General features: G+C 67.9%; 1 protein-coding gene across 7 annotated transcripts; it reads right to left on the bottom strand.

The window, feature by feature from the left end:
• Nucleotides 1–1,268: 1,268 nt before the first annotated feature.
• ENDOV (endonuclease V) lies at nucleotides 1,269–18,734 on the bottom strand. Of its 7 annotated transcripts, XR_011468416.1 has the most exons (11): nucleotides 18,667–18,734; nucleotides 18,094–18,265; nucleotides 15,644–15,782; nucleotides 15,400–15,439; nucleotides 14,517–14,629; nucleotides 13,780–13,848; nucleotides 13,391–13,519; nucleotides 12,325–12,398; nucleotides 2,850–3,464; nucleotides 2,100–2,520; nucleotides 1,269–1,679 (listed from the first exon to the last, which is right to left on the bottom strand). XR_011468416.1 is itself a non-coding variant. In XM_070394133.1 (9 exons), the coding sequence occupies exons 1-9, from the start codon at nucleotides 18,720–18,722 to the stop codon at nucleotides 3,434–3,436; spliced, it is 819 nt and encodes a 272-aa protein (XP_070250234.1). In that variant the 5' UTR covers nucleotides 18,723–18,734; the 3' UTR covers nucleotides 3,376–3,433. The 7 variants fall into 7 exon arrangements, 6 of the variants coding, with proteins under 6 accessions (XP_070250234.1, XP_070250232.1, XP_070250235.1 ...); XM_070394133.1 differs by lacking the exons at nucleotides 1,269–1,679; nucleotides 2,100–2,520 and having other exon boundaries at nucleotides 3,376–3,464; nucleotides 15,648–15,782; XM_070394131.1 differs by lacking the exons at nucleotides 1,269–1,679; nucleotides 2,100–2,520; nucleotides 2,850–3,464 and adding an exon at nucleotides 10,693–11,083.
• Between the last annotated feature and the right edge of the window lie 719 nt (nucleotides 18,735–19,453).

Raw genomic sequence — 19,453 nt, 5'->3', positions numbered from 1 at the left:
GCAGCCAGATGCTCTGGGTCAGTCAGGAGCCGGAGGCACCTGGCTGCCCCCCCCGCCCCCGTCTCCCCCTCGGCTCCGGAGCCCACGGGTCCAGGGCTTGGTCAGCGGCGGAGGCTGCACTGCCCTTCTGGCCCGGGGCCCTGGTCCTGGAACGGGCATCTGTTCCGCCTCAACCCCACCGTCAGGGCATCCGTGGCCCCTGGAGCTCGGAGCAAGGAGACCGGAGCCGGGGAAAGGCCACACTCCGCCCCCTGCCTGCCGAGTGGCAGCGCATCCCTGGCAGGGCCCGCCTGGCATCGCCCTCGCCACGGAGGCTTCCCCAGGGCGACCCCCAGGGCCCTGCCTTGCCAGGCTCCCTGTGCCAGGCGGTGCTGCTCAGGCTGAGGGAGGGAGGGAGGGCCAGAGCTGGTGATGCCAGGCCAGGGCGAGGGAGGGCAGCCCACCCCTGCCCGTGGTGCGGCCCCGAGTGGCCGGGCCTGCAGCCTGCCCTCGGGGAGCTCATCTCTGGCCTCTACCTGAGGGTGCCCCTCCCTGCCTGCAGGCCCCTCCTCGGGCCCCCACCGCACCTCGGGCCTGGGCATCACTCCAGACGCAGGGGGAGCCATTCGCCATCAGTCACCACCGTCAGCCACAGGCGGCTCGGCCACCCCCTCACGGCCGGCGAGGTCTATGGGGCAGGGACAGCCCGTACCGTGTAACTGATGCAGACAGACTGCCAGGGCCAGGAGCGGGTGCACAGGTCCCACGTGCCCTGCCATCGGGGCCAGAGAGGGCAGGATGGAGGGAGGGGCTGGTTCTAAGAAGGGGAGAAGGCCCTGGCCTCGGGTCACCCCAGCAATCGGGGAGGGTCTCAGGGGCAGGGTGCAGGTCGGGGGTGGCGGAACGGCTGCATTGGGGGCAGGGAGCCAGGCTGAGACCTGGGAACTTGGGAGCCAGGGGACCCGTCCGGGCTTGGAGCCTAAGGCTGCCGGGAGCTCAGGGCCTTGGGGCTTCCGGAAGCAGCTTTTCAGCAAGTGCCTGGTGAGTATCAATTATAAATAAACCCCTGAGAACTGCGCAGGGCACGGCGGCGGGAAGCGCAGGGCTGGGCAGAGACCTCACTGAGGAGCTAATGACCCCGCTGGGCCCCGCCCTCTCTCCTGCCGGCCCTGCCTCCTGCCGAGGGCACAGCCTGGGCGACCTCTGCCAGGCCCAGGGTTGGCCGCGTGGGGCATGGGGAGGTCCACCCGCTCACACTGCCCAGAGGTGCAGGCCTGAGGCCCCCAGACGGAAACAGGCCAGTGGACACTCATCCGTGTGGGAGGTGTCTTGCCAAATGTTTGAAAGGAAAAAAATCCCATTTTCTTAGCTTTTTTTTTTCTTTCTATTTTGATTATTTTTCTAGATGACTTCATTTCTAAGAAGGCTGTGGGGGGGTGGGGAGAAGATGGGGAGGAGAACAGGGAGGACATGGGCCCACGGAGGGCGAGGGGGTGGGCAGGAGGGGATGGGGGGCAGGCTAGTCCAATGGGGGGGTCGCCAGCCCAGGCTGGGGGCGGCTCCTCTCTTTGGCCGGGATTAGCAGAAGGGCTTCTGGGAGCTTCTCTCGGGCATGAGCTCCCGCCCACCGTCAGAGCTGGGGCGGCTCCCCAGGGAGCTCTCTGACCCCACAAGCACTGGAACCAGAACCCACGAGGCTCCTGCCGGAAGGGAATGAGGCTCAGAGTGTCCCAGGAGTCAGGGGTGCTCAGGCCACTCACCTGGGAACCACCCCCAGGAACGCGGCGCCTCCACTGCTGGGCCGAGACCCACGGCCCCAAAGCCAGGGCGCTCTGCCTCCGCCATCATAGGAGAGGGACGGGCAGCGCCCTGCGCAAGGCGTGCCCGCTTCCACGTGTGGACTGAACAGACCCGGACGCCCCTATTCCAGCTCCGGCCGCCCTCCCCACTTCCCATCGCCGCCTTCAGAACCATCTCGCTTTCCTCGGCCTCTGAGACCAGCCAACTCCTCTCTGCCCAGCAACCTTGAGCCCCAGATGCGTCAGAATTACCCCCCCCCGCCCCCACCTCCCAGGGGCAGGCCCGTCGCCCACTCAGCCTGCCCCGGGGCCCCCACCTACCTCTCTCAGGGCTGCTGTGTCCCCGGTTGTGGCTCTGGAGCGCAGAGAGCTGGTGAGGAGAGGCCCAGGGCGCCCAGCGGCTCCTGAAGATGCAAACCCCGCGCAGGGGTGGCCGTGCCCTCTTCCAGGAGCACAGAGGCCTTCCCACAGGGGGAGGGGGGCCCTCGGGAGGCCGCGTTGGGGGAGAGGACCCCGAGCCAGGCCCCGGTGCTGCCCGCAGGCCCAGCGCTCTCACTTCCTGGGAGCCCGTCCTGGGTGAGCAGGTGAAACTCATCGGGAGGATGGGCGGCCCCGGGGCTGGACGGGCGTGTCTCTGAGAAAGGCTCCCTCAGGCACTTGGAGCGTTCAGGAGTCTGGCTTCTGCCCCAGCCCCTCCCTGCCCTGCCTTTAACCCCGGAGCCCTCTCCCGTCCTTGGACCAACTGGAAACAATAAAGAGAGAGAGAGAGAGAGTTGGGTCATTTGCTTCCAGGTGTTACTCCCTCTTCTTGGGCGACTGGTGGAGGCCCCAGGTCACAGGCCCACCTCTAGCTGCAAGGGAGTCGGGAACGAGCTGCTCCTGCCTTCGGGTGGGACTGTGTGAGGCAGGACAGGGCAGCCGCCCCGAGCCTATGGCTCAGAAAGGGCCCTCCACCCCAGGTCCCAGCGGCTGCTGAGCCCAGAGGCGGAGCCTGCTCCAGGCCTCTCCCCCTCGTGGCCGGGACAGCTGGGCCCGCGTCTCCCATCCCTGCCTTTCTCTCCGGACACCTGCCTCGGCCTGAGGGCCACGCCCCCAGGAAGACCTCGTCTCAAGTCCTTCACTAGGTTACGTCGCCGCTCCCGAGGCTCTGGGCGGACAGGTCCCCCGGAGGCCACCATTCCGTCACTCCGAGGGGCCTGAGCGGGGGCAGGGAGGGAGGAAGAGGAAAGGGGTGGCAGATGGGAAGGAAAGTCTGGGCAGAAGCCAGCGGCCGGCGGGCACCCAGGGCACGGGCTGTCTGACTGCTCAGTTACTTCAATCCCGTCAGCTTTCTGCTCGAGCACCGTCTCTGGTCTCCCCACCCAAGGCCAGGGGTGTCCTCAGTTCCAGGCACCACCCTGACCTCAGAACCCCGGGACCTGGGAGTCCAGGAGGCAGGAGAGGCCAGTGGCCCCCAGGTGTCCCCAGCACTCGCAGGGGACAAGCGTCCTTGGGTCGTGAGGCTGCAGAGGGCGACAGGGCAGGTGACCCGACCCCGAACCCCACTCAGGGGAACCGAGGCCAGGACTGTCCTGCCCTGGAGGTGACAGTCTCTCTGCTCAGGACCAGAGTCCGAAGGCGAGGCCTGGTCCCACGGCCACCCCCGGGCAGAGGAGTCACCTGCCACAGCACCGCAGCGAGGTCACCCTTTGGAGAAGAAAAAGAGAGAAAAGGCAGCAAGCGAGGAGGCTGAGTAACAGCTGAGCTGAGTCACCGTGGGCGGCGGGGGCGGCTGCCCAGGATGCAAGGGAGGGAGAGGGGCGCGGGCCAGCGGGCACCCTCCCGGCTCCGGAGCGGTGGAGGGGCAGGCCCAGCCCCTCCCGCCGGGTGTGCCCGGCCGCGCGTGAGCTGACCGCAGGGCTGAGCCGCCAGCTGGTCTGGGCTCCGGTCCCAGCTCCTCCGCAACATGGCCCCAGGCCTCCTGCAGCCTTTCGCAGCCGGTCCCTCCCCCGTGTAAGGGGTGAAGGCTCCCCCTGCTGCTGGGCCGGTCCCTGGAGGCCACGCGCCCAGTCGCACTCGCCACCATTGCGACGGAAAGGCCCTGGGCTCCCCAAGGCCTGTCTGTGCCCGTGAGCGCTTTCCGGGCCATCTGTGGCCCATGTGCCCCCGCCTGCCCCTTCCACGGCCCAGGGTCCCTGGGGGCCCGGGGCCCAGCGGGCTGGGCTGTGGGGCAGCCGGGCCAGGGAGGGTCTCCGGCCTCTGCCAGCACCTTCCCCGGAGCCGGCCCCCACGACCTGACGACCTCATGGCCGGTTCCCGGGGCGGCTGGGGCGGCAGTGACCTTGCCTGACACGTGCCACCCAACCCCGAGCCCACGTGCCCGACGGCCCTGGCCGACTGCTGGCCTCCCGCCCACCCTCGCGCCCTGGCCGGCGGCCTGCAGAGGCGGGGGCTGCCTGCCAAGGACGGAGGCCTGTCCGGGGGACGCGGGGCCAGGAGGGGACGCGGACGGAAGCCGACCCACAGGCCCTCCTTCAGTCCCGCGGCCGAGAGAGAAGAGACGCCCAAGGCCGCCCGCCAGTGGTGCCAGGGACGCCGGCCCTGACCCTGCCTCCAGGCCCAGCATCCCCTCAGAGGCCCCAGCCCCCTCCCTCCTAGGTCTCCCCGCTCCCCCAGCAGCCGGCGCTGCCTCTCCCGCCCCCACGGCCCGGGGGGGGGGGTTCCTATGGCACCCCTTCCCCCGCACACGCTTAGCTCACTGGCAGCCCATCTGCCCTGAGGCAGCAGCCGACACCTCCGTGCACAGCGGTGCGGTGCCGACGCGGAGGCCGCCGTGAGCGCAGCCAGCAGCGGGCGCGGGGCTCGCACAGCTCGGCTGGCCTGGCTGGGCGCCTGGTGCAAGGCCAGGCCGGGGGCAGCCCAGCCACCTGGTCAGCACGCAGGGCTGGGCCCAGGGCGCCAGGGGGGCTCCCGCCGCCTGGGAGGCAGTCAGGGGCAGGGTTCTGCAGCTCCGTGGGAGCCCAAAGTGGGGGGTGCTGCTCCGAGTCCCCAGTGGGCTCCTCCCCACAGACACCCCAGGGTCTGCCATGCTCCTCAGGCATCTGCAGGCTCGGGGCGGCCCAGAGCTTCCAGCCCCTCCGCGTGGGCAGGCAGGCCCAGGCCAGGCCGGGCTCACAGCGGCTCTGCACCTGCTGCCCTCTGTCCCGCCCGCTGGGCCAGCCCCATCCTGGGCTCGCTCTGTCTCTCAAGGTTTCTTACTACCAAGGAGGCAGGTGGCAGAGCAGGAGGGGCCTGGGGCTGGCCTCCTGGAGGTGGTGCGACAGTTGCTGGACCCCCTGGTCCCTGGACCACTGACCCTTTCCAGGATGCGTGCTGTTGCCAGCAAAGGGACTCGTTGCCATGGCAGCAGCCTGAGCCGTGGGAAGAGGAGGGGCTGCTGACCCGGGAGAGGGGGTCTGGGAGGGACTGGCTGCTGCCCTCTGCAGTGCACACCCTCGTCCGTCCGCAAACGCAGAGCAGGAACTGGCTCAGCCTGAGCCTGTGGGTCTGGTCTGACATTAGGTGGCTTCCGGGTTCTTGGAAGAAAGAACACTTCTAGGTCCCGGCCTGAGCTCAGCGTCCCCACGGAGAGCGGCCGGGAGGGGCTGGAAGGACCACGTGACCTCGGAGGACCCCAGGAGCTGAGAGCCCCACGCAGGGAAGCCAGGCCTCAGCCCCGAGCCCGGAGCCTCCCCCTCCGTTTTCCTCCTCCCAGCGCCCGGGGCAGGCGCCATGCAGACACGCACACGCGCTCACGCCCCCAGCCGCCTCTGCTCCCTCACATGTTGTTTGTTTTGCTTCAGCAGGACTCGAGCGGGACATGCTGCTCTCACCATCGGCAGCGCCCCCCCCCCCTCCCGAGGTGCCATATGTCAGCGTCATGAGTAAGCAGGAGGCTCAGCGGCTGGGGGTGGGCAGTGGCAGCTGCCAATCACCCTCCCAGGAGGCAGGGTGGGCTTCCCAGGGGAGGGGCAGCCCCAGCAGGGCAAGGCCGGGGACAGGCTGGGGTCAGAGTGTGGTCGCTGGTCCTCTCGGGGAGGGACCTGGTGGCTGGCGTTTTCCTGAAAAGATCACAGCAAACGGAAACCGAGCTCTGCACGTCCGCACCGGGCGCTGCGCTCTCCCCATTCCACAGGGGGAGACTGAGGCTCAGAAGCTTTGAGAAACTGTCTCCAAGCCTCACAGCTCAGGTCGGAGTTCACTGCCCAAGGCCCCGCCCCCTGGGCCTGGCCTCGCCGCCACCCCCCTCCCCTGGCCCCGCAGTTAGCCGCTCCCTCCTGGCTACATCGTGCCTCCCAGCCAGTGTGGCTGCTTCAGGCCCCCCAGCAGGAGGCTTCGGGTGAATGAACGAGTGGACCGAGGGGAGCTGCCGGCGAGCCACGTGTGAGCGCCCCTGGGCTGCAGAGGCGGCTCAGGCTCCCCCTCCCCCCGCCTGCTGGACCCACACTGCCGCCACCCCTGCATGGACGCTCTGGGGGAACTGGCTGCCCGCCGGGCAGCCCCGGCTGACATCTCCCTACACAGGTCACTGACCCCCCGAGTCACCTGTCACGGAGACCTCGGTACCTGCCAACTGGGTCCCCTCGACCGTGGGCGTCTGCGCCCCAAAAACAAGACGGGCAGCTCATAATGGAGCCTGATCACGCGGGTCCGCCGGCCCCGAGAGAAGCGCCCAGAGACGGACGGGCGCTGGGGGAGGGCGGCGCTCTCCCGGCCTCAGGGATGGGGTGTCCTGGACATCCTGGCTACGGCCTCCTGAGAAGGCGCCCCCCCCTTGGCCTTCCAGCAGGGACAGTGCTGACCGTCCTGAGGGACCCTGCCCATGGGCAGGGCTAATGCCACGCCCTGGCTCCAGGCGGGACACCGACCTCCAGCCACAGTGGTCAAGTCCGGCAGTGGTCACGGTCAAGCCAGGCCAGCCAGAACCAAGAGGCGGGGCCGGAGGGAGGCGGGGCCAGAGGGAGGCGATCTGGAGGAGGAACCCAAGCTGCAGGGGGCTGGGGGAGGCAGGGGCGGGGTGGGGGGGGGGGATGCGGGGCAGGGTGGTCCGGAGTAAAGCCAGAGCCAGGCTCCCAGCACCTCAGGCCCAGTCCCACGGCCACACTGGCTTCAGCACCACGGAGAGTGGTGCCCCCCACCCCTGCCCCTGGACCCTCACCCCTCATGTCACCACACGGGACCATGCGGCTCATCTGGACTCGCCGACACCCCTGAGAGGCCCGTGGTGTCCCTGTGCCTCCGGCAGCTGAAGAGGCGCCCTTCCCGGTCGCGGCTGGGACCCGTGGCGCTGGCCTCCAGGGCGGCCGGGGGCTGTGGCTCTCGTGCAGGATCTCGGAAGCCACCAGAGGACACCACTGAACCGAGGACGGAGGGGACGAGACACGGATGTGCCCATGTCCCAGGCAATGAGACGGGGCAGGGGGCCGGCTCCGCGGCAGTTACCGGGGACACACGCAGGAGGCCCGGACACTGGGACACCGCGCGGAGCTGCCACAGCTCCAGGAAGAAAGGGACCCATGGAGGGCCCTCAGGGGTCCTGTTCTCATAGCAGCGTCCGGGGAAGACAAGTAAGGGCGCCGGTGAGCCCAGGAGAAGCAAGAGGCTGCCCCAGAGGCCACGCGGCCGCAGGCAGGCCCTCCGCCGGGAAGGTGTGCATGGAGGGAAGGCACACGCTGAGCCCTGGGGAGAGGGGGGTGTGAGTGTGCGTGTGCGTGTGCGTGTGCGTGTGGGAGAGACCAAACTCAGCGGTAAGTCAATGGGTAATTTCCAAATGAGAAACCCAGGACGTCAGGGCCTACTTAGGAGCTCACACACACACACACACACACACACACTCATATACTCACACACTCACAAATATACACACACTAACACACATACACTCACAAACACACATACACACTTGCACACACACACACAATACACACATGCATACACATACATGCCCTCACACACATACACACATATACACACGCTCACACACACGTACTCACACACTTGCACACACTCACACACATATACATGCACACACATATGCACACACATATAATACACACATATACACACACATGCTCATACACACACACTCACACACACACACACTCATATACTCATACACACACACACTCATATACTCACACACACCTACTCACACACTCACAAACACACACACTCACACACAATGCACACATGCATACATATACACACATGCTCTCACACACAACACACATGCTCACACACTAACGCACATACAAACACACACTAACACACGTATTCGCACACACTCACACATATATACGCATACACACACACATAATACACGCACACACACATACACACACACATGCTCACACACACACACACGCACACACACACGCACACGGTCCAAAACAAACAGAAAAAGTAAACTGCTGCCGGGAAGGGCCATCAGGAGAGGAGCGTCCCCGTCACCAGGCTCACACAGCGCCTCCATCCACGGCCGCTGACTTTGATCAGAAACACATGTGACGTTTCAGTAAGAAACAGGACATGCAGCCCACGCCACAGCCGCTCCGTGGGCCCTGCGCCCAGGGAAGGCCGGGCCGCCTTCTCTCCCAGGGCCGGCCCACCCGAGGCCTGGGTCTTCCCTCTGCCCACCACAGCCCTCCCCCGCACCCCCATTCCCTCTCCCTCCTTCCCCTCAGCCCGCCTGCCCTGCCCGCTGGTGGGGAGGAGGCAGATGGAGGGGCGCAGTCCTGCCCAGAGCAGCAGCTGCCCCGCCCCCCTGGGTCCCCCCCGCCCCCCCCAGCATCGCTGACAGAGGCAGGAAACTTCGAGAAGCGCTCCTGCCTCCCGGGGGGTGACCTGGGGACAGCGGGCCTCGCTCCATCATCCCCCACACCTCGCTGCCTGATCGCCAGGCGTGCGATCCGTTTGGGTGTCAGCGCTGCCGCGGGCCTTTCATTAATCACCCGGCGGGCCGGGCGGGGCAGCAGGGCTGCGGGGGGGCCAGGCTCTGAGGACCCACTCCCACCCCAGCAGCACAGAGGCCGCACGCGGGGACCCAGGGCCTGGTCCCAGCTGCTCCCACCAGCATGGAGCCCCTTTAGGGACCCTCCCGAGGCAGAGGAGCAGGTGGGTGTGTGCAGCCGGGACTGGGCCCAGGCCCTGGAGGGCTGGCACCCCAGAAGCCCGAGGGGGGGCGGTTGTGATGGAAGGGACCGATGTTTGTGGCCGGAGGGGCAGCAGGGAGGGTCCTGGGACAGTGAGGACCTGGGGTGTCCATGCCTGGCTGCCCAAGAAGGAGGGGTGCAGCGGGGAGGGGTCCTGGGGTGTCCATGCCTGGCTGCCCGAGAGGGAGGGGTGCAGCGGGGAGGGTCCTGGGGTGTCCATGCCTGGCTGCCCGAGAGGGAGGGGTGCAGTGGGGAGGGTCCTGGGGTGTCCATGCCTGGCTGCCTGAGAGGGGGGTGGGCAGGCGGGGTCTCTGAGGCAAGGGGTGTGGGTGTGCTTTGCAGGAGCCAGGCCCCCCACCTCCCGGGAGCCCCACTCCCAGCTCCTGGGAACGGGGTGGGGGGGAGCTGGGCAGGGGCGCAGGGGCCACCAGGCTATTTGGAGCGACGTGAATTATTAAGGGGTTCAGACTTATTCTGGGCTCTGGGGCAGCTGCAGTCTCAGAGGGCAGCATCTGGGCTCTATTTTTAAGGTTCTGCGGGAAGGAGCGAGACGCCACCACTCCGGCCCTGCGCCCTCCCGACGGGGGTGGGGGGTGAAGACAGGGCAGAGCAGGGGGACGGGCGTGGGTGTGGGCAGCACGTGCCACTGAAGCCTGCTCCCAATCCCCGTCCTGCTGCCCCGGGTCTCCTCCGAACGCCCCGCCCAGCAGGTCCCGACCCCACCTGGGCTCCTCCGGGTGCTTCTGGGCCATCCAACCCCCCCCCACCCCCCCGCTCCTGCTGAACCCTGACACTCCCCCCTGGAATCAGTAAGATCAGGAAAGGAAGTTGGGACCCTCCAGCACCGTCACCAAATGGAAGGAAAACAAGAACCGAAGCCGGGGCGCCAAGTCACCGGGGTGACCCACCGCGTCCTCCCGCCAGCACCGTCCTAGCGCCTCCGGCCCACGCGCCGCCCCGGGCACCACGCCCACCACCAGCCACGACCACCCGGCCTGGCCCCCCAGGGACCGGCGAGGCTCCTTCCACATCCAGTTTAAAACGCCCACGTGTAAGGACACCGTCGGGGATGAAAAGACAAGCCGAGTGGGAGCAGAGCCGAGGTGCGTGGCTGACGGGGCCAGGTCCCCCACACAGAGCTCTGACACCCACAGCAGAACGAGACGGTTCAGTTTTAAAAAGGGCAAAGGGGCCCTGGCCGGGGTGGCTCAGTGGATAGAGTGTCGGCCTGTGGACTGAAGGGTCCTGGGTTCGATTCTCGGTTAGGGCACAGGCCCAGGTTGAGGGCTCGATCCCAGGTGGGGGGTGTGCAGGAGGCAGCAGATCCATGATTCTGTCTCATCATCGATGTTTCTCTCTCTCTCTCTCCCTCTCCCTTCCTCTCTGACGTCAATAAAAATATATTTACAAACAAAATAAAAAGGGCAAAGGATCTGAGGAGACATTTCTCCCAAATGGGCAGTGAGCACACACAAGGGGCTCCCCTCACTCGTCAGCAGGGACATGCAAGGCAGATGCAGCCGGTGCCGGCATGACGGAGGCCCGGGCCTGGCTGTGGCCCGGAAAAGGCTGCCACTGAGCAAGCGCCGGCCGGTCCATGAAGTGAGTGGCCCCGAGAGCCAGGAAGTCACCCCTCGGGATAGAACTGTGAACGCGCATCACGGAGGCGTGCACATGGCCGCTCCGGGCAGCCGCCCACAGGAGCCGGAACAGAAACCCAGCGTCCCCGTGACGGGTGGGTGAGAACCGGGTGCATTTTAATTAAAACGCACCAACTGCTCAGGTACGTGGCCTGCGAATGTACCTGACTCCGCGGCTCCTGGCTCAGGGGACAGGGACGGGGCCTGCGGAACATGCCTTTGTCCTCACACGCAGCTGGGAGGCCCGCGGAGCCCTGTGGTCAGAGGAAGCGGTGGCCGTAACTGCTCCCACTCGCGGGGAGGCCACGCCGTCACCACACGCCCCTGAGGTGGCCCCGGGGGTGCTGCTGTGACGTCACCCCTGGAAGCTCTCCATGGTTTAATGATCAGGAAGCTCAACCGGAAACAGCCAGTGGCAGATGTACCAGAGGGGATGGGGCGGAGCTGTAACACCCGTGCCGTCCAGCGGCCGTGAGCACCTTTGTTGTTTCAAAATCTATTTTTATTGATTTCAGAGAGGAAGGGAGAGAGAGAAACATTAATATGAGAATCATGGATCGGCTGCCTCCTGCACACCCCCCACTGGGAATCGAGCACACAACCGGGCCTGTGCCCCTGACCGGGAATCGAACCATAACCTCCTGGTACATAGGTCGATGCTCAACCACTGAGCCACACTGGCCAGGACCACGTAGGCACTTTTAGGAAAAAAAAAAAACCCTCCCGTGACCCCTGGGAAAGCCACTGGGCCCGGGTCTGGGCTCTGTGCTGAGAGGTCTCTGTGGGCATCACCCAGGCTGTTCCAGGCCTCGTGATGTGACCGTGGACGGGGACAGCGCAGCCATGGGAGCAGGGCGCTCGCGGCCCGTGTCTGAGTCCAAGCGCACCGCCAGCTGCTGGGGCTGGTCCTGCCCCCACAGAGGCGCCCAGGCCAGTGACGGCTCTGAGGCCAGAGCGCCAGGCGGGCGGCTCTCTCCAGGGCGTCCGGCTGGCTCCGTGCCCAGCCCTGGTCCTACTGCTCCTGGGCGCCCGGGTCTGGGGCTTCCGGGTGTGTCCTGAGGCCTGGGCTGTGGGCCTCGGGGGTCCTGCCCTCCCCCGGGGGCTCTTCGGGGCCTCCCTTGGGCCGCACCTTTGGCCTCTGAGCCTTCCTGGTGATGACGTGGAGAAGGGGCAGCATCAAACCCCAGCGCCCGAGGGCCCCTCGCTACCAGGGGTCCCTGGGGGCTGCCCCTGACCTGGACCCTCCCCCCAGATGCCCCGCCGGCCCTGGGAGCGCTCAGGCCTCAGCAGCTCTGCCAGGCCCAGGCCGGCGGCTCCCAGGGAGGAGGGAGGACTGAACCCGCTCTGCTCATCACTGCTCCGCGCCTGCTTCCTGCCTGTGAGGGGCAGCGCCTGTCCCGGAGGCTCCCCCATGAGACCCAGCAGGATGGGAATCCCTGCGCCTGCCACGCGGACGAGGAGCCGAGGCTCAGAGCGGAAAGGACACTGGTGGGGCAGCCAGGACGGAGCCCGCTGGTCTGACCCCCACCCCCTTTGTGGGGCCCTACCCCCGAGCCTCCCAGGCAGATGCCCACGGCAGGCAGGCAGGCGCCCTGGTGGGAGGTGGGCCGTGGCTTTGGGGGTTTCTGGCCACGCCTCCCCCAGGCCCCCAGCATCCTGCTGGCTCCTCTCCCGCCCCTTCAGGGACACTGCACCCCAGCTGAGGACCCTGACCACTGCCCAGCCTCCTGCGCTCACCTCTCCTGCCCGGGGGCGGGGGTCCTGGGGCCGCCCAGGGTCCTTCGAATGTAGTCTCGGGAGCGGATGTCGGCCTGAGGAGAGGGTGGCGCGTGAGGCGCTGGGTCCCTTGCTGGCCTCTGGGCAAGCCCTCCCGCCACTCGCTCTCCCCAAGAAAGCCCGGCCTGGGGGGCAGGTGACAGGAGGAGAGCAGGTCCCAAGGCCTAAGGTGGGAATCCAGGCCCCCACATTTCAGCTGCAGCCACGTGGCTGCCCTGGTTTCCTGGCAGACAGCACCCTTAGCTGGTGTGGCCTGAGCTGAGATCCCTGCCGAAACCCCTTCCCTGAGGAGTCAGCCAGCGCCCCGTCTCCAGAGCGGCGCAGAAACGCCCACAAAGTCCCCGAGTGACCAGGGGCCATGGGCCCCCGGACCTGGCTGCAGGGCCTGCCACGTGCTGACTCCACCCCAGGGGCCGGGCCTTCGAGCCACATCCGACAGGACGCACAGCTACCCGCCCCCAGGCCTCTGTTCCAGTGGGAGCGGCAGGGGGACGGCACCGCGAGAGAGCCCAGCCCTGGCACGGGCACCCGTGGACGCCATGGGGAGGAGCAGCGCCCACCCGCCTCCCTCTCCCAGGAAGCAGTCGGGAGGGCAGTGCTGCCGGGCAGGGACCCAGAGACTGGACCGAGGGACAGCGGAGTCGCTAGACAGCCTCACCCCACTGGCGACAGGACCTGCCCCTCCAGCACAAGGGGCCAGCTCTGCGGTTGGAGCAGTTCCGGTCGCACATGTGGGTGGACGCAGGACAGGCCCCTGGAGCCAGGCCCACGGGGCAGCTTGAGACCCACACCCGGCACCTGGTGGGAGAGCGTGGGCCCCAGAGCCACTCAGCAGCCACGGAGGCCCAGGCCCTCAGCAGGGGCCGAGCCCACACCGTGTGGGCTGTGCTGCCACCTGGAGGCCACCCCACGTGCTGCAGCCAGGGAGGCCCCAGGACCCGAGGAAGGGGTGGTGGCCACGGGCAGCGGGTGACAGGGTCCCGGGGGCCAGAGGCAGAGCCAGGCCCTGGATGAGCCGCCCACCCACCTGGCGCACGGGCTCTGGGACCCGGAACCGGCAGCAGCTGTGGGTCAGGCGCACGGCCGCCTCCAGGCTCATCTTGTGGCCCACGGAGATGTAGAGGGGCTTGGTGCTGCGGTCGTGGCTCCTCAGGGCCTGGACAGGGAGGAGTCAGGTGCTGGGCAGGCCCTGCAGCAGGAGGACTGAGCCTGTCCTGGTGCAGGAGGGACCCAGGGGGCAGGCAGCGCCTGGGGCACCTTCCGGCCGCTTGTGGGGGGCAGGGTGGGCCCGACAGCGCGGGGTGGGGAGGTCACGGAGGCACAGGCACACCCCAGGCAGAGGCAGAGGGGTGGGGTGGGTGTGGGCGTGCAGGTCCGTGGGTGCTGACCTGCCGGCGGAGCACAGCCCGCACTCACCCTGCCCAGGACGGCCCCGGAGCGGCTCCTCAGAGGAAAGGAGTCCCCGCCAGCGCGCAGGAGGCGGATCTGGGGAGCAGGAAACACGTCAGTCACCTTCACAGCCTGAGCAGCCGCGGGGCAGAGACGGGCCGGACCACCCTGGCAGCGACCCTGCCCGGCGAGCTGCCCTCAGCTCCGTCCACCCTGGCGAGGCCCTCGGAGCGCAGCGCGGCTCTCTCCTCCCGGTTCTAGGGCGAAGGCCGGGCCGGGAGGGCGGGGGCAGCCTGCCAGGCCTCAGCGGGTGGGAGGCCTGCTCCTGCCCCCAGGCCCTCGCTTCCTGCCGCGCTCGCTCCTGCTGGGAGTGTGGGCACATTGGCTTCAGCCCAAGGAACGTTTCGGGGGCAGCGGGGTGGCCCACTGGGAAGGCGGGGTCCCTGCCCACGGCCCCACGCAGACGCAGGGCCGCCCCGACAGACACGTGCCCTGTCCCCCGGCTGCTTCCCAGAGAGAGCGAGTGCCGCCCGCTGTCTCGGGAGTCCCGTTCCTGGTGCTGCGCAGGGCGCTGCACAGGCTCCCAGTGTCCCGGCCCAAGAGCTAGAGGCCCCTCCCCACATGGGGCCCCTCAGGGGCAGGGGGGGTGGGAGAGGAGCTCAGAGGGGGCTGGAGGTACCACCACCCACAGGGAACCCAGGGGCGCACAGCGGGTCTTCCTGAGCCCAGGACAGGGACCCAGGAGGGGCGGGGCGGGGTCGCACCTGGTCCCTGTGCAGGGCGTCCTTCTCCAGCCCGTCCACCTGCAGCAGCTTCTTGGCCACCCCGACGCAGGGCAGGTCCGTGAGGATGCCCAGGTGGCAGGCCACCCCGAAGCCTGGGGGGGGGGGAGGGCTATGAGCGAAGGGGTGCAGGGGCCTCAGGACACACCAGACCCTTCCTGAGTCTGCCGAGCGGACCGAGCCTGCCTCGGGCTGAGGGACGGGACCCCGAGCCCCAGCTGACCTTGCTGTGGTCCCTGCCCAGCTTCCCAGGAGCCCGCTGGGCGGAGGACGCCTCCCCCTCCAGCACTTAGGAGCCCACTCGGCGCTCCCAGCACCTCCCTGCTTCCTCCCCTTTGTGGCCACTGTCAGCCTCTGGGTCTCTGGCCCCCAATTCCCCTGACAACTCGGGGGCTCTTGCCAGGTGGCCGGATTGCTGTGCCTGGGGTCCCCGGCTGGCCTGAGGGTCCCGCACCGGCCTCCAGGGTGGTGCGTGTGCCCACCTTTGCCCTTCTGCTGCCCAACGGTCCCCCCACTTCCTATCTGAGGGTGAGGTAGCCCGGCCCCTCAGCTCTCCCTGGGCCAAGTCCCAGTGTCTCGTTCGGGGCCAGGACGCCAGGCTGCAGGTGGCCACCAGTGCGACAGGCGGACGGAGCTCGGGCCGGGGCTCCTGGGGGCGGTCAGTCCCACCTGGCAGTGGCACCGCGTGGGCCCCGGGGGTGCTGGGGGCCTCGGGGCGGGCGGGATGGGGGTGAAGAGAAGGGTCTTTACTGGAGGGTCCCAACAAGGCAGAGAGGAGTTGTCAGCGCCCGGCTGGGTGGGGGCCTGCATCCTGGGAGTCCCCCCTCCCTCAGCCCTCCCCACCACCTCTCGGGAGCAGGATCACCTCGGGGGTGGAGCACCCCATTTCCATCCACAAGGAGGACCTGGAAGAGCCATAGGGAAGGCACGGTCAGCGGTGCTGCCCGTGAGGCCGAGACGTCTGGGAGCAGGAGGCTGGGGCCACCACTGAGCCCAGGTTCTGAGAAGGTCCTCTCCCCGCGCTCAGGGCAGTGCCCCTCCTCCAGGAAGTCCCCAGCCCCCCCCCCCCCCGCCCCCCAGCCCGCAGCAGCAGAGGCCCATGGAGGTACCTGCCTGGGGCATGAGGCTGGGCTCCTTCTCCTGCAGCCGCCGCACCGCGTCCACCAGGAAGGGCACCTCTCGGAAGGCCAGGAAGCCCGACAGGTAGGGGGCCGTCAGGTGGACCAGGCGGCTGTCCTCATACAGCACCTGCGCCAGGAGCCAGGTCAGGCCGCGGGGCGGCGGGGGCCGGGGGGGGGGGGGGGGCATGGCTCTGCCTTCATCCATGGATCCCCTTCCCCTCCTCTGCAGCTCCCCCTCCCCTCCCTGCCTCACTGTCTGGGAGGAGCATGAGAAAGGACAGGCGAGCGCCCTGCAGATGGGGCTGGGGAGTCGGCCTGCTGCTGAGTCAGCTCCTCTGACCGGACTGCTCCTGTGAGAGTCAGAGCCAAGGCCGGATGTGGGGAGGCTCAGGGGACAAGGACAGGCCCCGGGAGAAGTGCTGGAGCCGTCAGGTGGGAGGAGTGGGGACAGGGTCTAGGGCAGGGCTGGCTCCCGCACGCAATCAGCTCCGTGTGGGACCTGCTTCCGGCACAGGGAGGGACCCTGCACCTTGGGCCTGAGGGCGTGCACGTTCTCCAGACCTCGAGTGGCCCCGCACCGGTCAGCCGCCGCTGCCCCTCCGCCCCACACCCCAGCCCTCGGCCACCACGGCCCCACTTGGTCCCTGTGGATTTGCCCATCGAGCCTGCAGGTCCTCGCCCGCACTGGGGGCCACGGGGCCAGACTTTCCCAAGACCCTCGGCTGCTCTGAGCCCCTCACGCAGCTGACTCGCCCAGCAGCAGGCCCTGGGCACGTGCTGGGGTTGCGAAAGGGCACAGCCTGAGACCCCACCCTGAGCGCCCCGGTCAGTGGGCCAGTAACTCATGCCCGTGAGGACCGCTGCCCAGCACCGCCTGAGATCGAGGCCAGGGCAGAGGTGGGGCCCCTGCAGCGAGGGGCAGGCACGGGCCCAGGGGACACGGGAACTGGGTCTGGCGTGTCTATGGCGGGCTTGCGGTGGCGCTAGCTGCTTCAGTGCCTGGCCTCAACTCAGCTCAGCTGTGCAGACACATTCCCGTCCACAGTGAGGAAGGAGGAGGCGCAGGCCTAGGGGTGCAGTGGGCGGGGCAGAGCCAGGTGGGAAGCCAAGCAGCCATGCCGGTCCCCCGTGCCGTCCTCCACGCTGACCAGGGGCCTCTGAGGGCAGCCTTGGCTGCTCGCTCGTGCTCAGCACAGAGCAGGTGCCGGGCACACTCCTGGGTTTTGACTGCGGAGCCCCCAAGTCCAGCGCGAGGCCCGAGGCGGAGGACGCGGCCTCTGGGAGGCGGAGGAGCAGGGAGGGAAGCTCTGAAGCGGCACAGCCAGGCCCCCTCCCAAGCTCCTCCTTAGCCTCGGCGCCCTGAGCTGGGCCTCAGACACACCCTGGCACACGTTCACTCACTCATCCACGCAGCCACTCCCGTCTTCTCTCCACCAGGCCGGAAGTTCGGTGCCCAGGCCACGGCTGGTGGGCAGGACCATACGGTCGGGGAGACAGGCCAATCCCATTCCAGTGAGAGAGAGAAAAGAGAGGGTGCTGGGAGCAACTCTTGGTCTTGCGGGATGAGGGGCGTCACTGGAGAACCTCAGAGATGGGTAGAACGTTCCAGGACAGGGAACGGGGCAGCGTGGCCTGCCTGCGGGATCCAAAGCCCTCGGAGTGGAGGGTGGGGTAGGGAGCCGCTGAGAGCTGACCCACCGCCTGCCTTAAGCAGAAGTCAGACCAGTGAGAGGCCTTGGCACCTCGTCAGCAAGCGTGGGCTTTATTTGCCACGAAGGCACAGGAAGGGCCTTCCGTGGACTAGGTGGTGACGTGATCTCACTTGCTCTTTAGGAAAACAGCTCTGCTGGCAGCACGGACCCAGCGAAGATTCTGCTTGTCCCCTGCGGAGGGGCGGCCACGGCACGGCCGGGGAGGGGCAGCGGGGATGCACACAAGGGGACTGCCTCCAGCAGCATTTAGGATGCAGAGAAGAAATGCTGAAATGGAGCTAGCGGCCCGGCCGGCGTGGCTCAGTAGCTGAGCGCCGACCTATGAACCAGGACGTCCCGGTTCGATTCCCGGTCGGGGCACATGCCCGGGTTGCGGGCTTGACCTCTCGTTGGGGCGTACAGGAGGCAGCCGATCCATGCTTCTCATCACTGATGTTCCTCTCTCCCTCTCCCTTCCTCTCTGAAAACAACAAAAATATTTTTTTAAAAATGGAGCTCGTCTGTGACTGGAGGGGGGTGTCTGGGCAGACAGGTTTCCGGCTTGGGCAACGTGGGATGTGTCCCTGCGGGTCGCGGAGGTGGGGAGTGTAAGACGTCTCCTCGTTTTCTTCGCAGACTCCCCGACCTACCAGTGAGATCCTACAAACACCGCTCCCGGCCCGGAGGCGCACGCAGCCCAGCAGGGCGGCCCTGGCCAGCACCGCCCAGCCCAGCCCCACCCGTTACCTCCAGCTCAGGGTAGCTGAGCACCACGAGAGAGGCGCAGGCTCTGACACTGTCGCCCTTCACGAAGGACACGTCCACGCCGCCGACCCTCTGCAGCCCCGCGAAGGCGGGGTCCCGCTGCCACGCCTCCGTGTCCTGGTCCACCACGCGGGCCTTCAGCAGTGCTTGCTCCCTGCAGGCAGATGCGGGACCAGCGGGCAGTCCAGTCAGGCTCCATCCCTGAGGCTGCCCCGCCCCCTCAGGATGCCCCGCCTCCTAGCTGCTTACCCCGCCCTCCCGCCCCGCCCCCTCAGGATGCCCCGCCTCCTAGCTGCTTGCCCCTCTCCAGCCCCGCCCCCTAGCTGCTTGCCCCGCCCCTCGCCCCGCCCCCTCAGGGTGCCCCGCCCCCTCCCCGAGACCTGAACGCGCGCGCCGCCCCCCGCCCACTACAACTCCCGAAGGCCTTTTGGTCCCCGCTCCCGATGCGGGTCGGTGACCCCGCCGCCCCAAAGCCGGGGACTCCGAGGCTGGCGGGGCCGCTGAGGGCGGCATCGCTTCAGCCCAAGCTCTTGCTCGTTTTTCCGGCTTCATTACCGTTTCCAGAGCGACAGGGTTTCCTCAGGCGGCCGTCCAACCGCTTCCTGGGCCATGGCACAGCCCGACACCCCTTCCGCCTGCGTCATTTCCGGTCTGCCCTGGTGGCGCTTGGTGGGGCCGCCCGGGGCGGGGCTCAGCGGACGGCGCCGCCTGGTGGCTGGAGGTCGCACGGGCACGGCCTCGCCGCCTGCACCGCCCTCGCGAGGACCAGGCGGGGCCGGTGCGCGCGGCCCGCGGAGGGAGGCGCGGTGGGGCTCGGGGTCCTGGCGGGACCGTCACACGGCCCCACAGATGCACAGGAGAAGCCCGCGCGGGCGTTCTCACTTGGGACCGAGCAGGAAGCGCCCACATTCATTTGCACAAAGAACGGGCCTGGAGGGGCGGGCGGGCCGCCGGGTCTGGGCCGGGCGAGGAGCATGAAGAGGCCATTGTTTTGGTTTTTGTTCATCCTCACCGGTGGCTGTTTCCCATGGATTTGTTAGAAAGAGTGGGACGGGACATGGACCGGCCGCTCCCACAAGCGCCCAAGGATGGGGCCCCTGAGTCCCCGGGGAGGTTCTATTGCTCGGGCTTCCTTGGCTTCCACCCAGTCTCCTGCGCGCAGGCTGCTCCAGCCCTCCCTCCAGCACAGGGCGCTGCAGCGCCGCCCCCTCTGAAAGTTTCCAGGTGCGGCCATTCGGGGTGATGCCCCGAACCCCACGTGGACACGGGCCACTCACCCAGCGCCTTGGCCTCAGTCCCAGTGACTGTGGGAAGTTTCCCGGGAGGGCACAGCCCTTTGCGC

The sequence above is a fragment of the Myotis yumanensis genome, unplaced genomic scaffold, assembly GCF_028538775.1.
Source record: "Myotis yumanensis isolate MYYU_CA2020_CCGP unplaced genomic scaffold, mMyoYum1.0.hap1 SCAF_16, whole genome shotgun sequence".
Lineage (NCBI taxonomy): Eukaryota > Metazoa > Chordata > Mammalia > Chiroptera > Vespertilionidae > Myotis > Myotis yumanensis.
Note: the sequence above shows the minus strand (reverse complement) of the source record. Positions and strands in the feature narration are given on the sequence as shown.